The sequence below is a fragment of the Staurois parvus genome, unplaced genomic scaffold (assembly GCF_062004578.1).
Source record: "Staurois parvus isolate SC_StPar_1 unplaced genomic scaffold, SC_StPar_1.0 ptg000327l, whole genome shotgun sequence".
Lineage (NCBI taxonomy): Eukaryota > Metazoa > Chordata > Amphibia > Anura > Ranidae > Staurois > Staurois parvus.
Window position 1 is genome coordinate 4,274,188 of NW_028318123.1, and position 20,577 is coordinate 4,294,764.

The window sequence follows — 20,577 nt, forward strand, 5'->3', positions numbered from 1 at the left end:
AATGAATACACCCCAATGAAAGTCTTAGGAGCAAAGTTAAATTTTAGACAGCAAAATCCTAATTACCAAGAATTCAACTACAGATGAGTCTAATTCTTCATTAAACAGGTGTCCAGCAGACAGTTGATTATAAAAGGGTGTAACTTAAAGAAAACCCCTTCCCATTTTCTGCTGTCAGCAATGGCACCACATGGAAGAGAAATGTCACAAGGTCTGAGAAAGAAAATCATTTCTTTACACAAGAAAGGTGAAGGCTACAAGAAAATCAGCAATGCTTTACTTATCACTCAGAATACTGTAGCAAAAGTGATACAAATATTTAACAAAGATGGAATTGCAACCATCTCACAGATATGTCCAGGCTGTCCATGGAAGTTAACGCCTCGACAGGAGAGTCGGGTTGAAAAAATCACTATGCAAATTCACTGCAGTAAGCTAAAGAAGTAGAAAGCCAAACTTGGTGATTGTTTCCCGTGAGACAATATGGCGTACACTGCACAAGAATGGCATGCATGGGTGTCATCCACAAAGGAAGCCTCTCCTAAAGCCCATGCCCAAAATGCCCACCTAGAATTTGCCAGGGCCCATGCTGAAAAAGAAGACTACTGGGACTCTGTATCATGAATTCACAGATGAATTGCTCTATATTGAAAGAGAAAATGCTACCATCACTCTGTGCCCTTGGTCATCGTGCACTTTTCCAACATGACAATGATCCAAGACACACACCTACGGCCACTGTTGCATTTCTGAGGAAGAACAAGGTGAGCGTGATTCAGTGGCCAAGTATGTCTCCTGATCTGAACCAAGTCGAACACCTATAGGGAATTCTGAAGAGACCAGTTGAGCAACACTCTCCATCTAGCATCCAGGCTCTAAAAGAAGTTAATCTTGAAGAATGGAAAAAGATAGATGTTGCAATATGTCGCCAACTTGTTCATTTCATGCCTAGAAGACTTGGTGCTGTGCTTACGAATCATGGAGATCGTACAAAATACTAGATATAGTAGTTTTTGTTGTGGGTGTATTCATTTTTGCATCAACTAAGTTGAAAAAGAAAATTAAGATTTTTTTTAACCTAAGTTATATTATTAACCTTACTTTTATGTTATGAGCTAAACAAATGTTCTATAAAACTCAGTTTTGTTGACATTTTGGAAATTGTTCTTGTGTTCATTGAGATATTGATTAAAATCGTACTTTTCAAAAAGGGTGTACCGTACTCATTTATGCTGTGCATTGTATTTTAGCAGGTTATAATTTAGTTTATAGTTGGCTTAAAGAAGCTGTATATTTTTGTTAACCCATGACAATCACCTTTGCCACCTAGAGTTGGGAAAATAATTATTTAATCCCCTGCAGATTTTGTAAGTTTGCCCACTTACAAAGAAATTAAGGGTGTATGATTTTTATCATAGGTGTATTTTATAATGTATTATAAAATTTTGAATGAGAACCTTTTCCCTCAGCCAGAACATTGAAGATAGGTCATGGATGAGTCTTCCAGCATAACAATGACCCAAAACTTACCACCAAGGCAACAAAGGAGTGGCTCAGAAGCACATTAAGGTCATGGAGAGGCCTAGCCAGTCTCCAGACTTTAAATCTATAGAAAATTTATGGAGGGAGCTCAAACTTCGAGTTGCTAAGCATACGAACCACTGTGAGTGTGTATGTTAAGTTAGCAACACTCCGAAATCGGTTCACAAAACGCAGTGCAATGTGTTGAATCAGATCGCATGGGTGTGAATACCCATGTGAAACGATTCTTGTGCAGACAAAACAAAGGATCCTGCAGTATTTTGGTGCGGATGCAGTGCGATCTGAGCCATGCAAAATGTATGGCTCAAATTGCACCACAGAGAAATCACATGTGATGTGCACAGGAATGCAGTATGGTTTCTGTGCGAATCACATGTAATGTGCCGCACCGCATTAGTGTGAATCTGGACATAGAGAAGGTCTGTAAAGATTAGTGGACCAAAACATTGTGGCCGGGAGAGAACAGTACAGGGGGGCCAAGAGGGAACAGTGTAGGAGAGCCAGGAGGGAACAGTATAGGAGAGCCAGGAGTGGACAATATAGGGGGGCCAGGAGGGAACATTACAGGGAGGGGGCATGAGGGAAAAGTAATATGGGAGCCAGGAGGTAAAAGTAATAGGGGAGTCAGGAGGGAACAGTATAGGGGAGCCAGGAGGGAACAGTATAGGGGAGTCAGGAGAGAACAGTATAGGGGGGCCAGGAGGAAACAATACAGGGGGGCAAGGAGGGAACAGTATAGGGGAGCCAGAAAGGAACAGTGCAGGAGGGCCACGGAACATTAATGTGAAACTTGTGCTTGCTTTTTTGCACTGATGCTCAATTCTGGGTCATAATTGAGAAAATTAATGTACAGGGGGTCCGCAGGGCAGAGCACAGGGAATCCAGGAGGGAACAGTACAGCAGGCTAGGAGAGCACTGCACAGTACAGAGGGCCAGGAGAGCAAAGCACAGGACGGGGGGGGGGGGAAGGATGGGGTGGGCAGGAGTTACCAATATAGGATGGGGCCTGTAGAGTACAGTACAGGGCAGACAAGAGAGCAAAGCACAGTACAGTACAGGGGAACAGTATAGGGGGGCCAGGAGAGAATAGTGTAGGTCAGCCAGGAGGGAACAGTACAGGGGGGCAAGGAAGGAACAGTATAGGGGGGCCAGGAGGAAACAGTAAAGGGGGGCAAGGAGGGAACAGTATAGGGGAACCAGGAGGGAACAGTACAAGGGGGCCAAGATGGAACAGTATAGGGGGCCAGCAGGAAACAGTACAGGGGGGGCAAGGAGGGAACAGTATAGGGGAACCAGGAGGGAACAGTACAGGGGGGGCAAGGAGGGAACAGTATAGGGGAACCAGGAGGGAACAGTACAGGGGGGACAGGAGAGAACAGTATAGGGGCGGCCAGAAGGGAACTGCCAGAACACACTAATCAGAGATTGGCTGCGAGCACTGTTCGGATTCTGGTTTTACAGCATGTCTTTCAATAAAAGCCGGTCCTTGGACCGGCTTCTGTCAGAAGGATAGCTATTCCTGCTGAACCGGCTGATATTCGGACCATGTGTACCCAGCTTTAGAGTTGCTATAGATAAGCAGATGGCTCCATATATTGATAGTGCTCAACTCTACTGCTGGCTGACAGACTGAAGTGGGCCAGTTACACAATTTTACAAACACATGGCTGAAATAGCAAAGCTTCTGCTGGTCAGAAACACTGATTTTAACTTGATATGGTAGACTTAAATGGCCCAATCTTCAGCTGAGTGACCAAGATGTTAGCCCTGATGCACACAAATGTTTTGAGGTTCTATTGTAAGATCCCAGTATTTTTCCATGCCTGGGGAGCCCCAGGTGGTGCAGACAGCCGACCGCAGAAGTGAATGGGTGTATGTGGTGCATTAACGGAAAGCATGTACATACATACGGTGTATTCCCTGAACACAGAATTTCCCCGGGGAATACATTATATGTACATGTGTGTGTTTATGCTGTGCACAAAACAATCTGTGTTTATCCCAGTACAGCCATGTACAGTCTTTCATTTCTACGGCCGGCTGTAATAGACTCCCCGGGCATGGAAAGATGCCAGGATTTTGCGCTAGGCATATTTTTAAGTTTCAAAAGGTTTGTATGTATGGGGCCTTAAATTGTATAATCAGCCAAGATCTTTTTTCTATAATGTGAATTGTGTGGGGAAGTGTTAGAACTCTTGTTGGGTTTTTCCCTCACTTGCTGTCACAGTGACAATGGTTTCACCAAAGTGAGGCAGAATCTACAACAGGGACACAGGAATAAAAAGAAGCCAAAGGGTTCTAGTCTATCCCAACTCTACTTCACATATTTTCCTGTCATTATCCCTGCTGCAGATTTTCTCCCACTTCCTGTTTAGTAAAACTGTTGTCCCTGTAACAATGAGTGAGAATCTCTCGAAGGAATATCAGTAATAACCCAAAAAGGAGTTCAAATCCTTTCCCATGATATCCAATAATTAAAAAAGAGATTGGTCACCTTTCGTTGCCCGTATCATTTTTACTTAAATGCTCAGCAGTAGTACGCTATGCTAATACACATTTGTTAAACTATTTGCCTTTAATGCCTGAATGGGCACTGCCTGGCCTGATCAACATTCCAGGGATCAGATTTTTCAAGAGGCTACAAACAACTATTCACTGTTCACTATTATATCCCCTTTTTGCATAAATAGATGTGTCCTGAACCCCACTATCTTGTGTTTTCCACATAGAATGGGTAAATGCCTTACACAAGTAATCACGGGTTTAAACATTTTTTGATGTCTGTGAATCTTTCATTAAAACCTTACCAATAGATACCCAACAATCTATAGTACAATGTTTCCAATACACTCAATGGTATTAAACCATATTAACTGATGTTCCTCAAATGAGGCCTACCCCCTTTTCTCCAACTGCCAGATAATAGACCGACAGCCATACATGCAAGTACTGATCAATGTTCATCTTTAGACCCAGTTCCGCATATCCAACCTTAAAGTGATTGTACAGGCTTTTTTTTTTTTTGTTAAATAACTTACATGTTATACTTCTAGGGTCCCTCAACAGTGCTCTTGGCTCATGGGACTGCAGGCTGCAACCCCGCAAACATTAACAAATATATATAATAAACAAATAAAAGACCAAACACATTAATGGCATTGAAAAGGTTGCAGCACTTTATTGGTTTAATTGAAATTAGACAGTAAATTCACCAAAATATTATTTTATTGTAACTCATCCAACATTTCAATAAATAACAAATCCATTATAATGCTCAGTTATAGAACTCGAGAACAACTTTACAGCAATTACAACAAGGCCCCCCCCCCTTGAAATTCAAGGTGGCAGCTAACCTCATAAAGCGGGAGAGTGGGAATTCTTTTGGAACAGCCAATAGTCCCTTTTTCTTAACGGGAAAGAGTACCAAAAATTACACACTATGCAACCCTCAAAATACCTAAATGAGAGCGGGGGGCGATCGCAGACTCATGAAGGTAGACCCAAAGAGTTGTGCCCCCTCGCACATTCTCTTCTCCAAGCAGCTTGTTATGGGGGCATTCGTGCAGAATCAATCCTGATATGCTCTGTGTGCATCTTTAGACACACACAGCATGGCTTGGCCCTGCCCCTGCTCTCTCCTCAGGGTCTGCTTGACAGCAGCGGAAATCAATGGCTACTGCTGCTACCGTATCTTCTGTGAGAGAAGGGACGGGAGAAGAGCTGCTGCAGATGGGCACAGCTCTGAATCAAGATCAGGCTCAGGTAAGTGATTTAGGCGGGCTGGAGGAGAGAAGCTTTCTAGATCGGGTTCAGGTAAGTGTTTGAGGGGCTTTTGAAAGGTTTTTTGCCTTAATACAAGGAATGCATTCAAGTAAAAATATTTTACCTTTACAACCACGTTAAACTATACTAGCAAGATAAACACTGTTATTTTTGTATTGTTCCACTGGCCAAATGTTGTGGCCCACATCCACCACACCCTGTGCTCAGGGGCTCAGATCAGAGGAAGATTAATCCAATGAGAAAGTATGTTTATCCAATACTGATCAAAGGTTGTGCAGCTCTATCATGAAGCTTGATATAGACTGTAGTAAAGAATAAAAGTAAAGAGCGCACCAACCTTGCGTATTACCTCAGTAAACAGTTCATGTATTTATTCATAAATTATACTCACAAGAGTAGCAGTAAAAAAGGCATACAATATCCATAGCCAACACAGGGTTAACAGTCACGTGTAAGTTCCATCCGGAAGGGAGATAAACTCTTGGTCAAGCTAACGCGTTTCGAAGGGTGATCCCTTCTTCATCAGAGCTGGATTACAGATAGAAATCATCAATTAGGATTCAGTTCCTATTCATAGGAGGCATTCAGCCACATGTGTCAGTATTTCTGCCAGTTTACACAGAAACACTGACACGAAGTTCCTGAATGCCTCCTATGAATAGGAACTGAATCATAATTGATGATTTCCATCTATAATCCAGCTCTGATGAAGAAGGGATCACCCTTTGAAACGCATTAGCTTGACCAAGAGTTTATCTCCCTTCTGGATGGAACTCGCACCGGACTTTTAACCCTGTGTTGGCTATGGATATTATATGTATTTTTTACTGCTACCCTTGTGAGTATAATTTATTAATAAATACATGAACTGTTTACTGAGGTAATGCGCAAGGTTGGTACACTCTTTTCTTTTATTCTTTACTACAAATGTTGTGGCCACCCTCATTGTTAACCGCATTCTCGCACCTATAAAAAAAATTAAAAAAAAAAAGCTCAGAGGCTGCTGATTAAATCCGAAGCAAGCTCACAGCGGTGATCAGCTTGTTTTTTACCCTTTGATTGCCATGATGTGTGCCACACGTTTTTAGAAGTCAAACCAATTATGTATATTGATTTAATCACTTTTATCTACTTGTCAAATAAAATTACCAAGATTATGGGTTACATTTAAAAGGTATTTTAGAACACCGGGAAATACATTTAGGATTTTTGTACATAATAACATTTTCTTATAAGGCTTTTTATGGTGTTTACAGATGTGGAATAATTGTCATATTGTCATATAATGGTCCACTGTTTCATGTTAAAGTATCCTTTGTTTGCCTTCACAGAGTGTAGTGAAGTTGATGCGTGGGGTTTTGCACTGCATGCTCAGACAGGTAATTTTATTCTGTTGTGTTCTGTTTGTGATGGTGTTTTTGAATATCAGAAAATAACTGTTGCAGCAAAAACTGATAATACCTGTACTTTATTATTAATAAAGATTTTGTTGGGGGAAAAATAAATAAATATATATATATATATATATATATATATATATATAATACAGGTGCCGAGAGTACTGCCATTAAGTGGTCCTATTATCATAATTATATTTTAGAGCGGGGCGGGGGGGAATCCCTTACATTCTTCATTCAATGCCTTCTCTAAAGTCGGACTCCAGGCTAAATTTTTATTACATTTATTTTTTTTAATCTGGAACTTTCCACTTCAGCACCTCTCCTTCACAACTATTTGTCCTCAATCTTTTCAAGGTCACCATGGTGTCTTTCCTTTAGTGTACTGGTCCAGAGAGTGGCATTGACATCATCATGTCAGCACTGCTCTCTGCATCAGTGAGGACCTCCCAGCTTGGAGAAGAGACCAAGATGAAGAAGACCATGCAGTGTCACATGTCCGGTCTGAAGACTTCAAAAGGGGCACACAACAGAAAAGCAGAGGAGATTTCACCAAAGTGATAAGGAATCCCCTATTAAGATTGCCATACACAGCATTTTTGACTAATTACTGCTGAATCAGCTGTAATTCTATTTTTGGGTGCCCTTGTTTAATTCACTTTTGACGAAAGGGGCTGGGTGGGACATTTTCCATGGAATAGTGACTACATCTAATTAGATGCAGCGACTGTTTGGGTATTCTGACAGTCATAGGTGTCAGCTGTCAGAATACGGTAGCTGGCAGGGGAGATTCCTCCATCTGCAAGCTGAACAAAGGAAATCTATGCATGTATGTTCAGCTGTAGACAGCTGTCATTGGAATATATTTTTCAAGAAACAACTGTAAAATTCTGTAATCCCATAACTTTCTGTTTTGGAAGATAAATAGATAGGGTTACTCTTCCCAGCAGGGGCACAGCAATAAAAACAGAATGTCCTCACTGTATCTAAAAACTAAAAGATTAAAAATTGTCTAGAGATAGATTTTAACCTACCAGAACACAAAGATACTTATGTGCTTGGTTAGAAAATGTTATTTATGAACTATTGCTTCATGATTTGTTTTTACTAGGTTGATAAAGTTGAAAAGTTTAAGCACACTCAGAGTACGAAAGATTGTCTTCATGCCAAGTATAACACCGCTACGTGTAGTACTGTTGTTGGAGATGACCAATGGGGACATCTACAAGTTGATGCTACCTCACTCTTCCTGCTTTGCCTAGCACAAATGACGGCTGCAGGTAATATGAATCAACTTTCTTTGAAAAGTATTGTCAGTTCCACAGCCAAAAAACTAGACCTCTAGTGCTGAGCACTCCAGGGGTTATTTAAAAAAATAAGCAGAGTAAGGTAGTTTGTCATGGTGGATGCACTACAGTTACAGAATGAGATTTTTTTTCGCTAGAAATAATAATCTTTTAAGGTTATGTACTGGATTTGAAAGGTCTTCAAAGCGATTGTGCAATTACACATAGCTGTCACATGGGGAGTACTTTGATGCCTTAAGTGAAGTTGTATAAACACAACAAGGGAGATTTACTAAAACTGGAGAGTGCAAAATCTAGTGCAGCTCTGCATAGGAATCAGTCGGCTTCCAGGTTTTATTGTCACAGCTTACAGTATATGTAAACCCAACATTTCATATTTCTGATATGTGCCTGCTGTACCATGTACTTGTTTGAAACATTATCCTGTTCTCTTTGTATTGCTTCCTTTGTGTGGAATCCCTGGTGTTCCTGCCAGTCCCTCTGCTTTCCTAATAAAAACTGACCAGACTAAGCAGAAGGATTCACTGTGGCCAGTTCTCTAGCTGTGCTGGGAACTCAGCCTACTCTCCTCTAATGATCAGAATTGTCCTGACATGCCCTCTGCACAGCCGTTCACTGGGAAGATCAGTGAGCTGATGTTTCTCCTACTACAGCTCTTATTCAGCTGAGAACAGAGATTATATGATCACTTATAGAAAAAGGGTATTTATAATTTTTTTTTTTTTTTGCTTTACACAAATGTTTTGTCTTTCATTTCAATTTTAAACTGAATGGGTTGTTTGCAAGGTGAGGGTTTACAATAGGGTTGCACTGATACCCTATTTTGATTGGGTAGTGTGAGTACTGATACTTTCAGTCAAGATACTTTTCGGTGCGATTTGCATCAATACAAAATGTATGGACGCAAATTGCACCACAAAGAATAGCATGCAATAGCATGCTCCTGTGTGAACCTATGCTTGTCATAGTCTGTGTTCACACAGGAACGGTGCAAGGAGGTTTCCTGCAGTGGAGAGTGGGAGAGAAGGGCATGTGGGGATGTATACCTTGTTTGCATATGGAAGCAGATGCTCTGGATTTTCAGCTGTTGAAGAGGAGATAAGGCCACGGGGATTGATATCCCTGCGGCTTTTTTTCCTTTCCTTGTATGGATGACTGTTCGGACTAGAGGGCTTTTGATTGGTCAACACCGTCACATGGACAGCGTCTAGCCTGTACAGTGAATCCTGCAAGGAGAGGAGAGAAAGCTGCTTCACAAGACTAGGGATTTGAAATCCCTATGGCTTTCTCTCCTCTCCTTGCAACAATGACAGTAGAGGCTAGACAGCTTCTGATTGTCCATGTGACAGTGCTGACCAATCAAAATCCCTTTAGCCTGAACTGTCATTCCTACAAGGAGAGGAGAGAAAGCAGTGGGGATTTAGAATCCCCATGGCTTTCTCTCTGCTCCTACAGCTGATAATCTGGAGCATCTGCCTCCATGGTATACATCCCCACACGCCCACTCTTCTCTCAGCATGGGATCGGTTCAGGGAGGTTCTCTGCACCACTTCTTTGTGAACTCAAGCTATGGCAAGCCAAGACACTCGCATTCCTGTTCAAATCGCACACTATTCTTTGCGGTGCAATTTACATTTTGTATTGACGAAAATCACACCACAAAGTATCGGCTTCCATGTACTCATGGAGATACTCAGGATTAGCACTAGTATCGGTGCATCCCTAGTTTACAATCACTTTAATTGATTAAGCTGAATTTAGAAACTGATCAGCTACCATGCACAGCTACACCAGAATCTGAGTGCTCCAGTTGTAGTAAATGTCCCCCAGTGAGTACTTATGAGTAAGCATTAAAAGTTTGAAGTATGCCACGGTTTTTATGTGATGCTGGATATATACTGTGCTTTTTAAATGAATAAAACACCCACCAATGTTGCAAGATACTGCTGAGGGCATAATGTGACCAGGAAAGGTCCATGGATCAATGAACTCTTTTGCATGCATAGTAAGATTCATGACCAGGTCTGCCTGATGGCAGCAGGCAATTATTGTATGTCACTTAAAGTTTACCTGTTACTTTGCCTTGTGTGGGCCAAGTACAGGTTCACTTTACGTCTGCTCAATGTTGACCAGGATTAGACAGTTACCTAACAAAGTCTCAAATTAATATAAGCAAAAGTCAGCCAAAAATATTTTGAATGATGTTGGATGATTTATTTGCCTGCCACAGTCCTGAAGCACCCTGGTTATCTCCTTAACCACTGGTACTGCTGTGATAGGCCAACTTGGCTTTTCAGTTAAGCTTTTATTGTGGTCTTTTTAAGTGAATTATCTATATTTTCTTGTGAAATGCCATGAAGGACAAAAACGCCTTACCATTGATCTTGATAGGGTTTCCATGGAATGGCCAGTTCACAAATATATATTTCAGAACGTGACACGAAAAGCTGGACTGAAAAGCCAAGCTGTTTTTTTCAATGCTGTGTTTGCGGTATGGGGGAGGGGTGGTGCTTGCACCAAATAAAAGGTAAAATCTCTGGTTTAGTCATTGATTAAAGTTAATTGGGTGTATTCTAGCAGAGTCTGCTGGGATCATTCTTAGATATATATTAGTATATACAGTCTGAAGATAAGACATATCAGTAGACTTATATGTCATCTTCTAGCTGACCCAGAATTGTTGGGAAGAGTCCATTAAGACCTATACATGTATCCAAGAACTTTAAGAGTAAATGGCCTTTTAGTTTTTGAGCCAATTTGAAGAGATTTGCATTAGAATGCAGTGCATGGTAGTTATTATAGCCAAACATTAGACAATTTGTAAAGAAACACTACATAGTATATCATAATAATTCACGTCTAATAATGTGCATGTATTTCTCCATGGTGCAGGTCTTCGTATTGTGTTTACACTGGATGAAGTGGCCTTTATACAGAATCTTGTATTTTACATAGAAGCTGCTTATAAAGTTGCTGTAAGTAAATCTTTTCAAATCTTTTAAATGTATCAGACTAGTTATTTAGTAAAGGGCATATTCCTTATACTAAACGTCCCTCAACACTTTCCGCTTTTGACCTTGCTACTACCAAAGAGGTCACTAAGGTTTTCTCAGAAGCTTGTTTCACTACCTGCCACCTTGATCCTGTCCCCTCACAACTACTACGGTCACCCTCTTCTTCCATCCTATGCTCCCTCACTCACATCTTCAATCTCCCCCTCTCTACTGGTGCCTTCCCCTCCCCTCTAAAGCACGTGCACATTACTCCCATACTTAAAAAGCCCTCCCTGGAACCCACCAACCTGAACAATTTAAGACTCATCTCCCTGCTGCCATTTACCTCTAAACTCCTAGAACGCTTAGTCTACAATCGCCTAAGCTCCCACCTCATCAGCAACAACCTTCTTGACCCTTTACAGTCTGGCTTTCGCTCACAACACTCCACTGAAACTGCCCTACTAAAACTCACTAATGATCTACTAACAGCTAAAACCGATGGCCACTACTCCGTACTCTTACTACTCGACCTCTCTGTGGCTTTTGATACGGTTGACCATTCCCTCCTCCTCAAAAAACTCCACTCTCTTGGTCTCAGAGATTCTGCTCTCTCCTGGTTCTCCTCCTACCTATCGCAGCGCTCCTTCAGCGTTACCTATAATGCTGCCTCCTCCTCTTCACTCCCTCTTTCTGTAGGGGTCCCTCAAGGTTCTGTCCTTGGACCCCTTCTCTTCTCCATCTACACCACCTCCCTTAGTCACTTGATAAACTCCCACGGCTTTAAGTACCATCTCTATGCTGATGACACAGAAATCTATCTTTCTACCCCTCACTTCACCCCTTCAGTCTCCTCTCGCATTACTTAACTACTAAGCGACATATCGGCATGGATGTCACTCTACTTCCTCAAACTCAATCTTTCCAAAACTGAGCTCTTAGTATTCCTCCCATCCCGTGCCCCCTCCCCTGACTTCTTTATCAAGATCAATAACACAATCATCATTCTTTCCCCTCATGCCAGGGTACTAGGTGTAATCCTAGACTCCCATCTGTCCTTTCACCCCCAAATCCAATCGCTGTCCAAATCTTGTAGATTTAAACCTCCGCAACATCTCCAAGATACGCCCGTTCCTAACCTCGGAAACCACTAAGCAACTTATTCACTCCCTTGTTATATCTCACCTTGACTATTGTAACTCCCTCCTCATTGGCCTACCTAATTGCAGGCCATCCCCTCTTCAGTATATCATGAATGCTGCTGCCAGACTTATCCACCTTACTAACCGTTCTATATCTGCCAACCCTCTCTGCCAATCCCCCCACTGGCTTCCCATTGCCCAACGGATAAAATTCAAAACAGTAACAATAACGTATAAAGCCATTTATAACTCTGCCCCAAATTACATCAACAATTTTGTCTCTAAATATCACCCAAACTGTACTCTCCGCTCTTCGCAAGACCTCCTGCTCTCTAGTACCCTTGTCTCCTCCTCCCATGCTCATCTCCAGGACTTTTTCAGAGCTTCCCCCATCCTCTGGAACTCTCTACCCCAATTTATCAGACTATCACCTACTCTGCTCACTTTTAGGCGATTTCTGAAAACCTGTCTCTTCAGGGAAGCCTATCCTGCCATCAGCTAATAATGGAAACTTCTACTCTTCCAACCATTCCATCCCCCACAGTTACAACCTTTTGTACCACTAGCCCCTTCCTCCTAGATTGTAAGCTCCAAGGAGCAGGGCCCTCCTTTCCCTCTTGTATTGAACTGTATTGTTGCTGTATTGTCTCCCGTTATATTGTAAAGCGCTGAGCAAACTGTTGGCGCTATATAAATCCTGTATAATAATAATAATATTCTAGCCTTATGTAGTGTGAGCATATATGTGTAAACTATTGCAAACGTAAAGTGTTACTAAACCCATGACTGCATTCATGATATCTGTTCTCCCACAGTACACAGAACATGGAAATGCAGTTATTTTAGTAAATATAAATTGCTAAATACCTTTTCTCATCAGCAGTTAGAGCAGTCTTGTGACTTCCATCAGTGTCCAGCAGAGCACTGGTTAAAGCTTGTAAGAGGAGCTTTCATTCTCCCCTGATTGTTCTATGTGGCTGCAGGACCCCAGACCCTCTGTCTGGACAGCACTGATTGGCCCTGTATTGATCATATGCACCCTCCCAAGAAAAAAAAACCTCTATAGCAATACACACAAACCTGAGCATGTGCAGCTTGCCCCCAAGGCTCTGTTCTATCAGCAGATGGATTGAGGACAGTAGAAGAAGGGGAGGATCAGAGAAGACAGGACCAAGCATTCTTTTTACACAATGCAAAGGATGAACCCATTGGGTTCCACAGTGAGTATTACAGGCATGCCTTACTGCATATACAGACTGATTTTACTGTTGTGGGTTTAGTAACACTTTAAATAAATTATAAGTTGGATTTTTAACCAACATATTTCACAGCTTCTACAGTTTGTCATGTTGATGTGTGTATGTGCTTGTCTGTGTATTGTACTGGGTCCAAAGAGCATGCATACAATTTTCTGCACCTTTGGTAAAATTACACTTACTTTGTGCCTTGACCTACCCTTAGCCCTCTCTGCAAGTTATACAATCATGTGTCTCTCATCCAGCGAGATATCATCCTTGAGGCCTCAGAGCAACTAGTCAAAATCTTCTAAGCCAGGTTTGCACATGCGCTTTTCATTCTGTTATTCTATCCTATGCAGAGTTTATACTTTGCCAGAGTACACAGCATAAACTCTCCTTAGGGCTGAAAGGAGAGCTTGGAGGTTTCAAGGTACTCTGCAGCATCAGTGATATGTGAAAGGATAGGGGACAGATGAGCATAAGTCTTACGGTGGGGCTTGAGGCAGCCCAAGGCACAATATAGGTGTAACTGCTCCAAAGTTGCAGTTACATTTTCAGTAGTCAATGAAATGGAAATGATGAGACTATGAAAAGCTGACCCTTGCCCAATAAATTATTTATGTGTTCTGATTACCCATCTTGTCCTAGAAGACAATTTTGCAACATTTCTAGTACTTCCCAGGGCCACCTAAGATGGCCTGGAATGTTTTGCTTTAATTCCTAAATTAATACTAAAGGTTCAAATGATTTGTTTTAAGAATAACAAACATGTTAAACTTACCTTTGCATCCCCTATAATCCCTTTCTGGGGTCCCCCACTGGCACTCCTGGCTCCTCCCCCCTTTCTGAGTGCCCCAGAGCAAGCTTCTCATGCATGCTTGCTCCCAAGCCGCCTCAAAGGTAAGAAATCATCAGCCTTTAGAACCACTTTAAATGTCTCACCAAGAACAATGGTCAATGAAAAATCTTCCTATCTTCAGATGAAGATCGATACTTGCCATGGTTGGTAAGATTAAAGCTAAAGATTTTATTTCCATTTACCTATAGATAAAGGGGCAATAAGCGATTGTTCTCAAAGATATTTTCCAACATTGGTATTGAATAAAGCTTCAAAGCTAGAGAAAATATTCTTTTCTTTACCTGATTGATCTCATACTGCGTATACACATTTAGACTATCGGACGAATGAGCGTCCATTTGTTTCTGCATGCTAGTCTCATATCAAAAGTGAAGAGGTAACTAAAGTTATGAAAATTCTTTAATGGCAGAATAAAAATTCTGAAGCATGTAATGTATTTGTATTGTATTTTTGGATGACTACTGTACTGGTTAAATGAAAAACGTATGATGTGGTATGGTACGATAAAACTTTTCATGCTTGTCCCTTCTATTTTTTTCGGACGATTGCTGTGAACGATGAGATTATCATACAATTATTTTAAAAGCAGCATTTTTCATACAATATTCTGATTGTGTATGTGGGGCTTCAGTGCTTTCTTATATTGTTGATATATTCTCAGGCTTAGATTCTGCTTTTTATTTGTCAAAAAAAAGCTAAGTTATGCCAACTCAAGTGAAATGTTTTTCCCTGGCCACTGGATAGAATAGTCCTTCACCCCCGGTTTACATCTATGCGGCCGTGCAGGCCTTGTTTTGCATAGGCACTCGTTTTGAATGGACTCCCATGCCCGTGACACGCAGGGAAGTAGTCCCTGCACTTCCTTGGAAAACGCAGCCCGCATGGGAACCTCGGTTCCCAGTACGGTTGGGTTTTCCAGTGCGGGCGGCATGCCATTAGAACTAATGGCACCCAACCGTGGGTCTGCAATTCTCTGTGCAGGCTGCACAGATTTTTGTGCGCATCCGCAGTGGCACCAACCGCACAGATGTGAACCTAGGGTCAATGATTGCAGAGATTTTCTAACTACTTCTGACTGTCATTCATACTTTATTAAATCATCATATGCTAGGTTGCCCTTCAACGAGATAACAAAATTTGTTTTATTGTGTATGAAAATTAACTTGGTCTAACACTGAGATGTATTTACTAAAGCTGGTTCACTCAGAAGCCAATCAGCTTCCATGTTTTATTGCTAAAACTTAATTAAACAAGCTGAGGTTAGAAGCTGATTGGCTCCCATGCACAGGTGCACCAGATTCAGTAAACCAGCTTTAGTAAATAAACCCACTGTATCCTTAAAGCGATACTAAAGGCTTACTTTTTTTTTCTAAAAATACCAAACGGTTCTATACTTACCTGATGTGTGCAGTGGTTTTGCACAGAGCAGCCTGGATCCTCCTCTTCTTGGGTCCCCCGCCATCACTCCTGGCCCCTCCCTCCTGTCGGGTGCCCCCACAGCAAGCAGCTTGCTACCGGGGCACCTGCTGCTCTGTGTGTCCATTCACACATGGAGCTGCCGCTTAGACTCACGCCCTCTCTCTTCTCATTGGTTTACTGGTTGTGATTGACAGTAACAGAGCCAATGGCTCCCGCTGCTCTCTCAGCCAATGAGGAGAGGGAGTTCCATGATGCCGAGTCTCCAGTGCACACCGCTGGATCGAGAGGGGGCTTAGATGAGTATTAGGAGGGCAAGGGGGATGCTGCACAGAGGTTTTTTACCCGTATGCATAGAATGCATGAAGGTAAAAAATCTTGAGCCCTTACAACCACTTTAAGTAAGCACTAAATATACTCAAACTTTGATAGTTTCGGTTTTAGTGGAATTTTAGAGCTCCTCGGGAAGTGTTTTTTACGTAATTCATAGAAGTGTTTGAATGCAAGCGAATGGTCAGCATGTATACCCTCATTCGGTGTGCTCGCTTACTTCACCAATAATCAACCAACCTCTTTCAATTTGCTTAGCAAGTTAAAGTGATCCTAAAGGTTGTAATTTAAAAATCAATAAAAGATGTTATACTTACATCCTCTGTACAATGGTTTTGCACAGAGAACCCCCAATCCTCTTGTTTTTGGGTCCCCCAGAGGCAGTCCTGGTTCCTCCCCCCTGCCAAGTGCCACCAACTGCAAGCTTTTGCTATGGGTGCACTTGAGCAGGTTTGCTCCCGAATCACACTCCTCTGAATGGACATTGCCCATTCACACACAGAGCGCAGCTCGGCCCGGCCCAGCTCTATTTTCATTGGCTCATAGGCTGTGATTGAAAGCAGCAGTAGCCAATGGCTTTGGATGCTGTGTGAGCCAATGACAAGAGAGAGACCTGGGAGAGTCTGGGGCTCAGGTTTTTTTACCTTATTGCATAGAATGTCTACCTTTAGAACCACTTTAAAGTTTACACTAAAAATATTGGGCATCTTCTGTAGCCTGGCAGTGGGTGAGAGAGGTGAACGAACTCAGGGAATGTAAGTAGAGTCTGATTAAAATCCTCAATGTGGTTTTCCGTAGGTTCCTGTTATGCAATTGCCTGTTTAGCCAGGCAAGCTAACATGCACTAGATCTTTAGATCATTTCATTCCCTGCATTTAGTGCAGGGTGAATATAGCTGTGCATGCCACATACAGGTCAAGAGTCCATTGGAACATTGTACCACATAACATTTTGGTAAACAACAAAAATATGGTAGTTTTTTTGGAAGAAACGAAAGTTGGTTGTTAGTTGGTTAGTTTATAAGTATACATTCTCCTTTCATGTTGAGTGTTATTATATTCGCTGCTTCACAATAAAGCACTTATAACCAGAATCTATTGATCTGGGTTTCTGCTAATGAACAATTCTATATTTTCTCATCCTCAGGATTATGGAATGTGGGAGAGAGGAGACAAAACAAATCAAGGATTTCCTGAGCTCAATGCTAGCTCTGTGGGAGTGGCCAAAGTAAGACTGATATTTTTTATGACGTTTAGACAACCAGTGTACCCTGGCCATATACTGTATATCCTAGGGCAGGGGTGTCAAACTGGCAGCCCTCCAGCTGTTGTGAAACTATAAGTCCCATCATGCCCCTGCCTTTGGGAGTCATGCTTGTAACTGTCAATTTTGCAATGCCTCATGGGACTTGTAGTTTGGCAACAGCTGGAGGGCTGCCAGTTTGACACCCGTGTCCTAGGGCTTTTGTTAATCATTGGTGAAACTTCTGCATAGTAAAGAATCCCTCACCCTAGAACCCTTAACCTGAAGCATTTTTTTTAGTAAACTGCAGTTAATATCAATCATTTTATGAGTCGTAAAGGGACCCTGTCACCAGTTCACACTTCTTAATTTGAACCCATCTTTCATTACAGCAAACATAATACGTACTTGTGTATGAGCTTGTGTTCTGATCGTCATTATTTTTTTAAGTCACAGTAAAATTACAGCAAAGTTATTAGAAGTCTGACACCTCCGTGAGTGTCAAATCCAACTATTAGCTATCTGACCTCCATCCTCAGACTGCTATGCCATCTGTATCGTTGTGAAGTTCCCAGAAAACAGCTTGCAGACAGTGCCGAAGGCATTTGGGAGTCAAATTTGTGTGGTATTGGCTTCATCTCCCTGAAAAACCTGTTGTTGATACTGACAGCAGGAGAGGGCTTGCAGACAGCTAACTGTAACAAAGGTTTGTTAATATGCAGCCCTAGTAGCTCCAGACAGAGTCTATCTGGAGTGTTCAGGGCCACATGACAGGACTTTTATTACAGCTGCCTGCAAGCAGTCTACCAATAGTAGCCTCAGCTGTGGTCATTAATGTACACAAGTCTATTCAGAGTCATCTGTATATAGGCAGATGTTGGGCTGCAGTTTGTCTGATGACCTGAAGATGGCACTGTGACATTTCATTGAGCTAGCAGGAAACCATTGGAGACTATTTTTTCCACAATTATGGGCTGTAGACGGCCATCTTGGGGAGGTCAGCATCTACTGGATGCCGAAATACCTCAGAATTTGGGACGTCATCTTGACACAGAAGTGGTTCAATTGCAGTTTATGCATTATTCATATGCCTGCAGTTTGGAGCAGCACTTGTTAGGGGGAGTGTAAAAGCAGTGTTAGGGAGAGGTAATTTACCTTACAAGGAGGGAAAGAGTAGGTTAACCTTACACCTTACTAAATCACCCACAATTTCTCTTGATGTGTCCAGTAGGAGCCCCCTATGGCATGTTTTGTGCACAGTATGTAAACAGGATCATCACTATGTTGAACCACAATTGAAAGAAACAAAATGACGTATTTTCTCTTGCAAACCATTGTTATCTGTATATTTCCGTAATGTATTAGAAAAATACTGGGACCTTATTCCCAATACTCTGCCGTTCCCTCTTTGTGTAAAGCATATCTAATGTGCCAATGCATGGTATGGGCTTTATATTGCAGCACGTGTCACCAGCTTATGGCATACAGTTTAATTGATCTAATTGATTTATGCCCATTTGTAGGCTGCTCTTGAAGCTATTGATGAACTTGATCTGTTTGGTGCTCATGGAGGTCCTAAGTCAGTGATCCATGTCCTACCGGATGATGTAGAACATTGTCAGGTACACATTACCGAACTCTTAGGGCTTTTGTACATTTCTATGAGTTTTTTGTCTCTATATTATGTGACATTTATGTTATGTACCTAACAAACCCAGTTAACAAGCTTAAAGCAGTATTAAACCCAATAGCATACATTTATTATATTGCAGATTACCAATTCTTAAATGTGATGATTGCATTTGTTTTTGGTTTTAGGCTTTTTTTCCATTATTTTCACCTGGTGATCCAGCCAGTAAGCCTATTGTTTTTCAAAAGAGAAGGCTGTCCTGCAGATGTATCAGTTACAGAGATGAGACATACCATGATCAGCTTTTGTTCATTTATGTAAAACCTTTATCTCAAAAGGAAAAAATAAATTTTTGCTGTAACTGTTTGTAAAATGTTATCTGGAGTTTGGCTTCAATTTGTTAATGTATCTAAATCTGCTAGTACATCTAGCACTACCCTTCGGCCAGACTGACAATGCTACTGTCCCAATTTGCTCTTGTGCTCCTTCATCCTGAGTGGAAGCACTTTAATACAGGATGTATGTTACTAGCCAGCACAACAGGTAAAAACAGAGGGAAAACCCTTAAAAAAAATAAAACAAATGCAGCCACCACATCTAATGATTGAAAAGCTGCAATATATTACAGTTATGGTTGTGGGTTTAATTCTGCTTAAAAAAATGCCTGCCAACTTTATACAAATTTTCAGGAATAGTTTACTAAATCTCCCCAAGCAAGTGGGAGTTTATCTCAAGTACTCATAAAGAGGCATAAGCTCAGGTGTGTTTGGATACTGTAGATCTAATAGCAAGAAGGATGCATGTGGTCAGATGTCACAAGTGTTTTATGCAAACTATGATTCTCAATGTAATAGTCATGGGGAAGCATTCCAAACATGTCACATACTGTATGCAGCTTTGTTTGGACTGACAGGGGAGTACACTTTAAATCAGTGGTAAGAAATGTTCTCATGTGACAATGCCTCTATAATAAAGCCATCCTATTTATAGGTTAATTAACATAAGAATCAGCAGGTTTAGTAATTACCCTAAAGCATCCATAACAAGGTCATCCATCACTCTGTTCTGTCCCCTAAAATACCTGATACTTCTGGGTATGGAGATACATGTGACAACTCCCCATCTACCCACAATTCAGTGTTTGGTGCCTGAGCATTGTCTTAATGATTTGTGGGAAAGTGTGATAGGTCCATTGCAATTTTCAGCTTTCACTAAGTTAGATTGCACAGGACCTTTGGAGACCTCTAGCAGCAAAATGGGGTGACAGGATAGCATTGTACTTGTAGGAGCAAGTACATTATGTTAGATACGTGCATCTGCACAGGCGGAGAGCAATGTATTTCATTAACAGTAATGTCATTTTAACATTTGTCAGTCACATTGGTTTAGTTTATTTGGCAAAAATAATTCTTGAAAATGTAGGTCTGTACTTAGAACTGTTTAAGGAACTGCTTTATAGTATGCTCGTGAGACATACCTTGATGCTTTCTTAGCATCTTTCAATTACATAGTGGTGTAGTCAATTGGTTGGCACAGTAAGAGCTTTGCTTGTGAACTTTAAAATGCAAAAAGATATCAAACACTCCCAGGTTAAACATTTTAAAATCCTGCATCTTCCGAGAAATAGCAGCCACTCTAAATGCTTGTGGATTATTTTGTTAAAATAAAAAATTAATACATTTCAAATCTGCAAAAGTA

General features: G+C 41.4%; 1 protein-coding gene across 3 annotated transcripts in view; it reads left to right on the plus strand.

Annotated features, from left to right (window-relative positions):
* The window catches only part of PHKA2 (phosphorylase kinase regulatory subunit alpha 2), a 154,650-nt gene that overhangs the window by 58,274 nt on the left and 75,799 nt on the right, over positions 1-20,577 (plus strand). For all 3 annotated transcript variants that reach the window (XM_089683895.1, XM_089683894.1, XM_089683896.1), the window contains exons 4-8: positions 6,657-6,704; positions 7,834-8,002; positions 10,922-11,004; positions 17,154-17,234; positions 18,773-18,871. In XM_089683895.1, the coding sequence (XP_089540021.1) occupies positions 6,657-6,704; positions 7,834-8,002; positions 10,922-11,004; positions 17,154-17,234; positions 18,773-18,871 (480 nt within the window). The remainder of the gene's footprint in view (positions 1-6,656; positions 6,705-7,833; positions 8,003-10,921; positions 11,005-17,153; positions 17,235-18,772; positions 18,872-20,577) is intronic.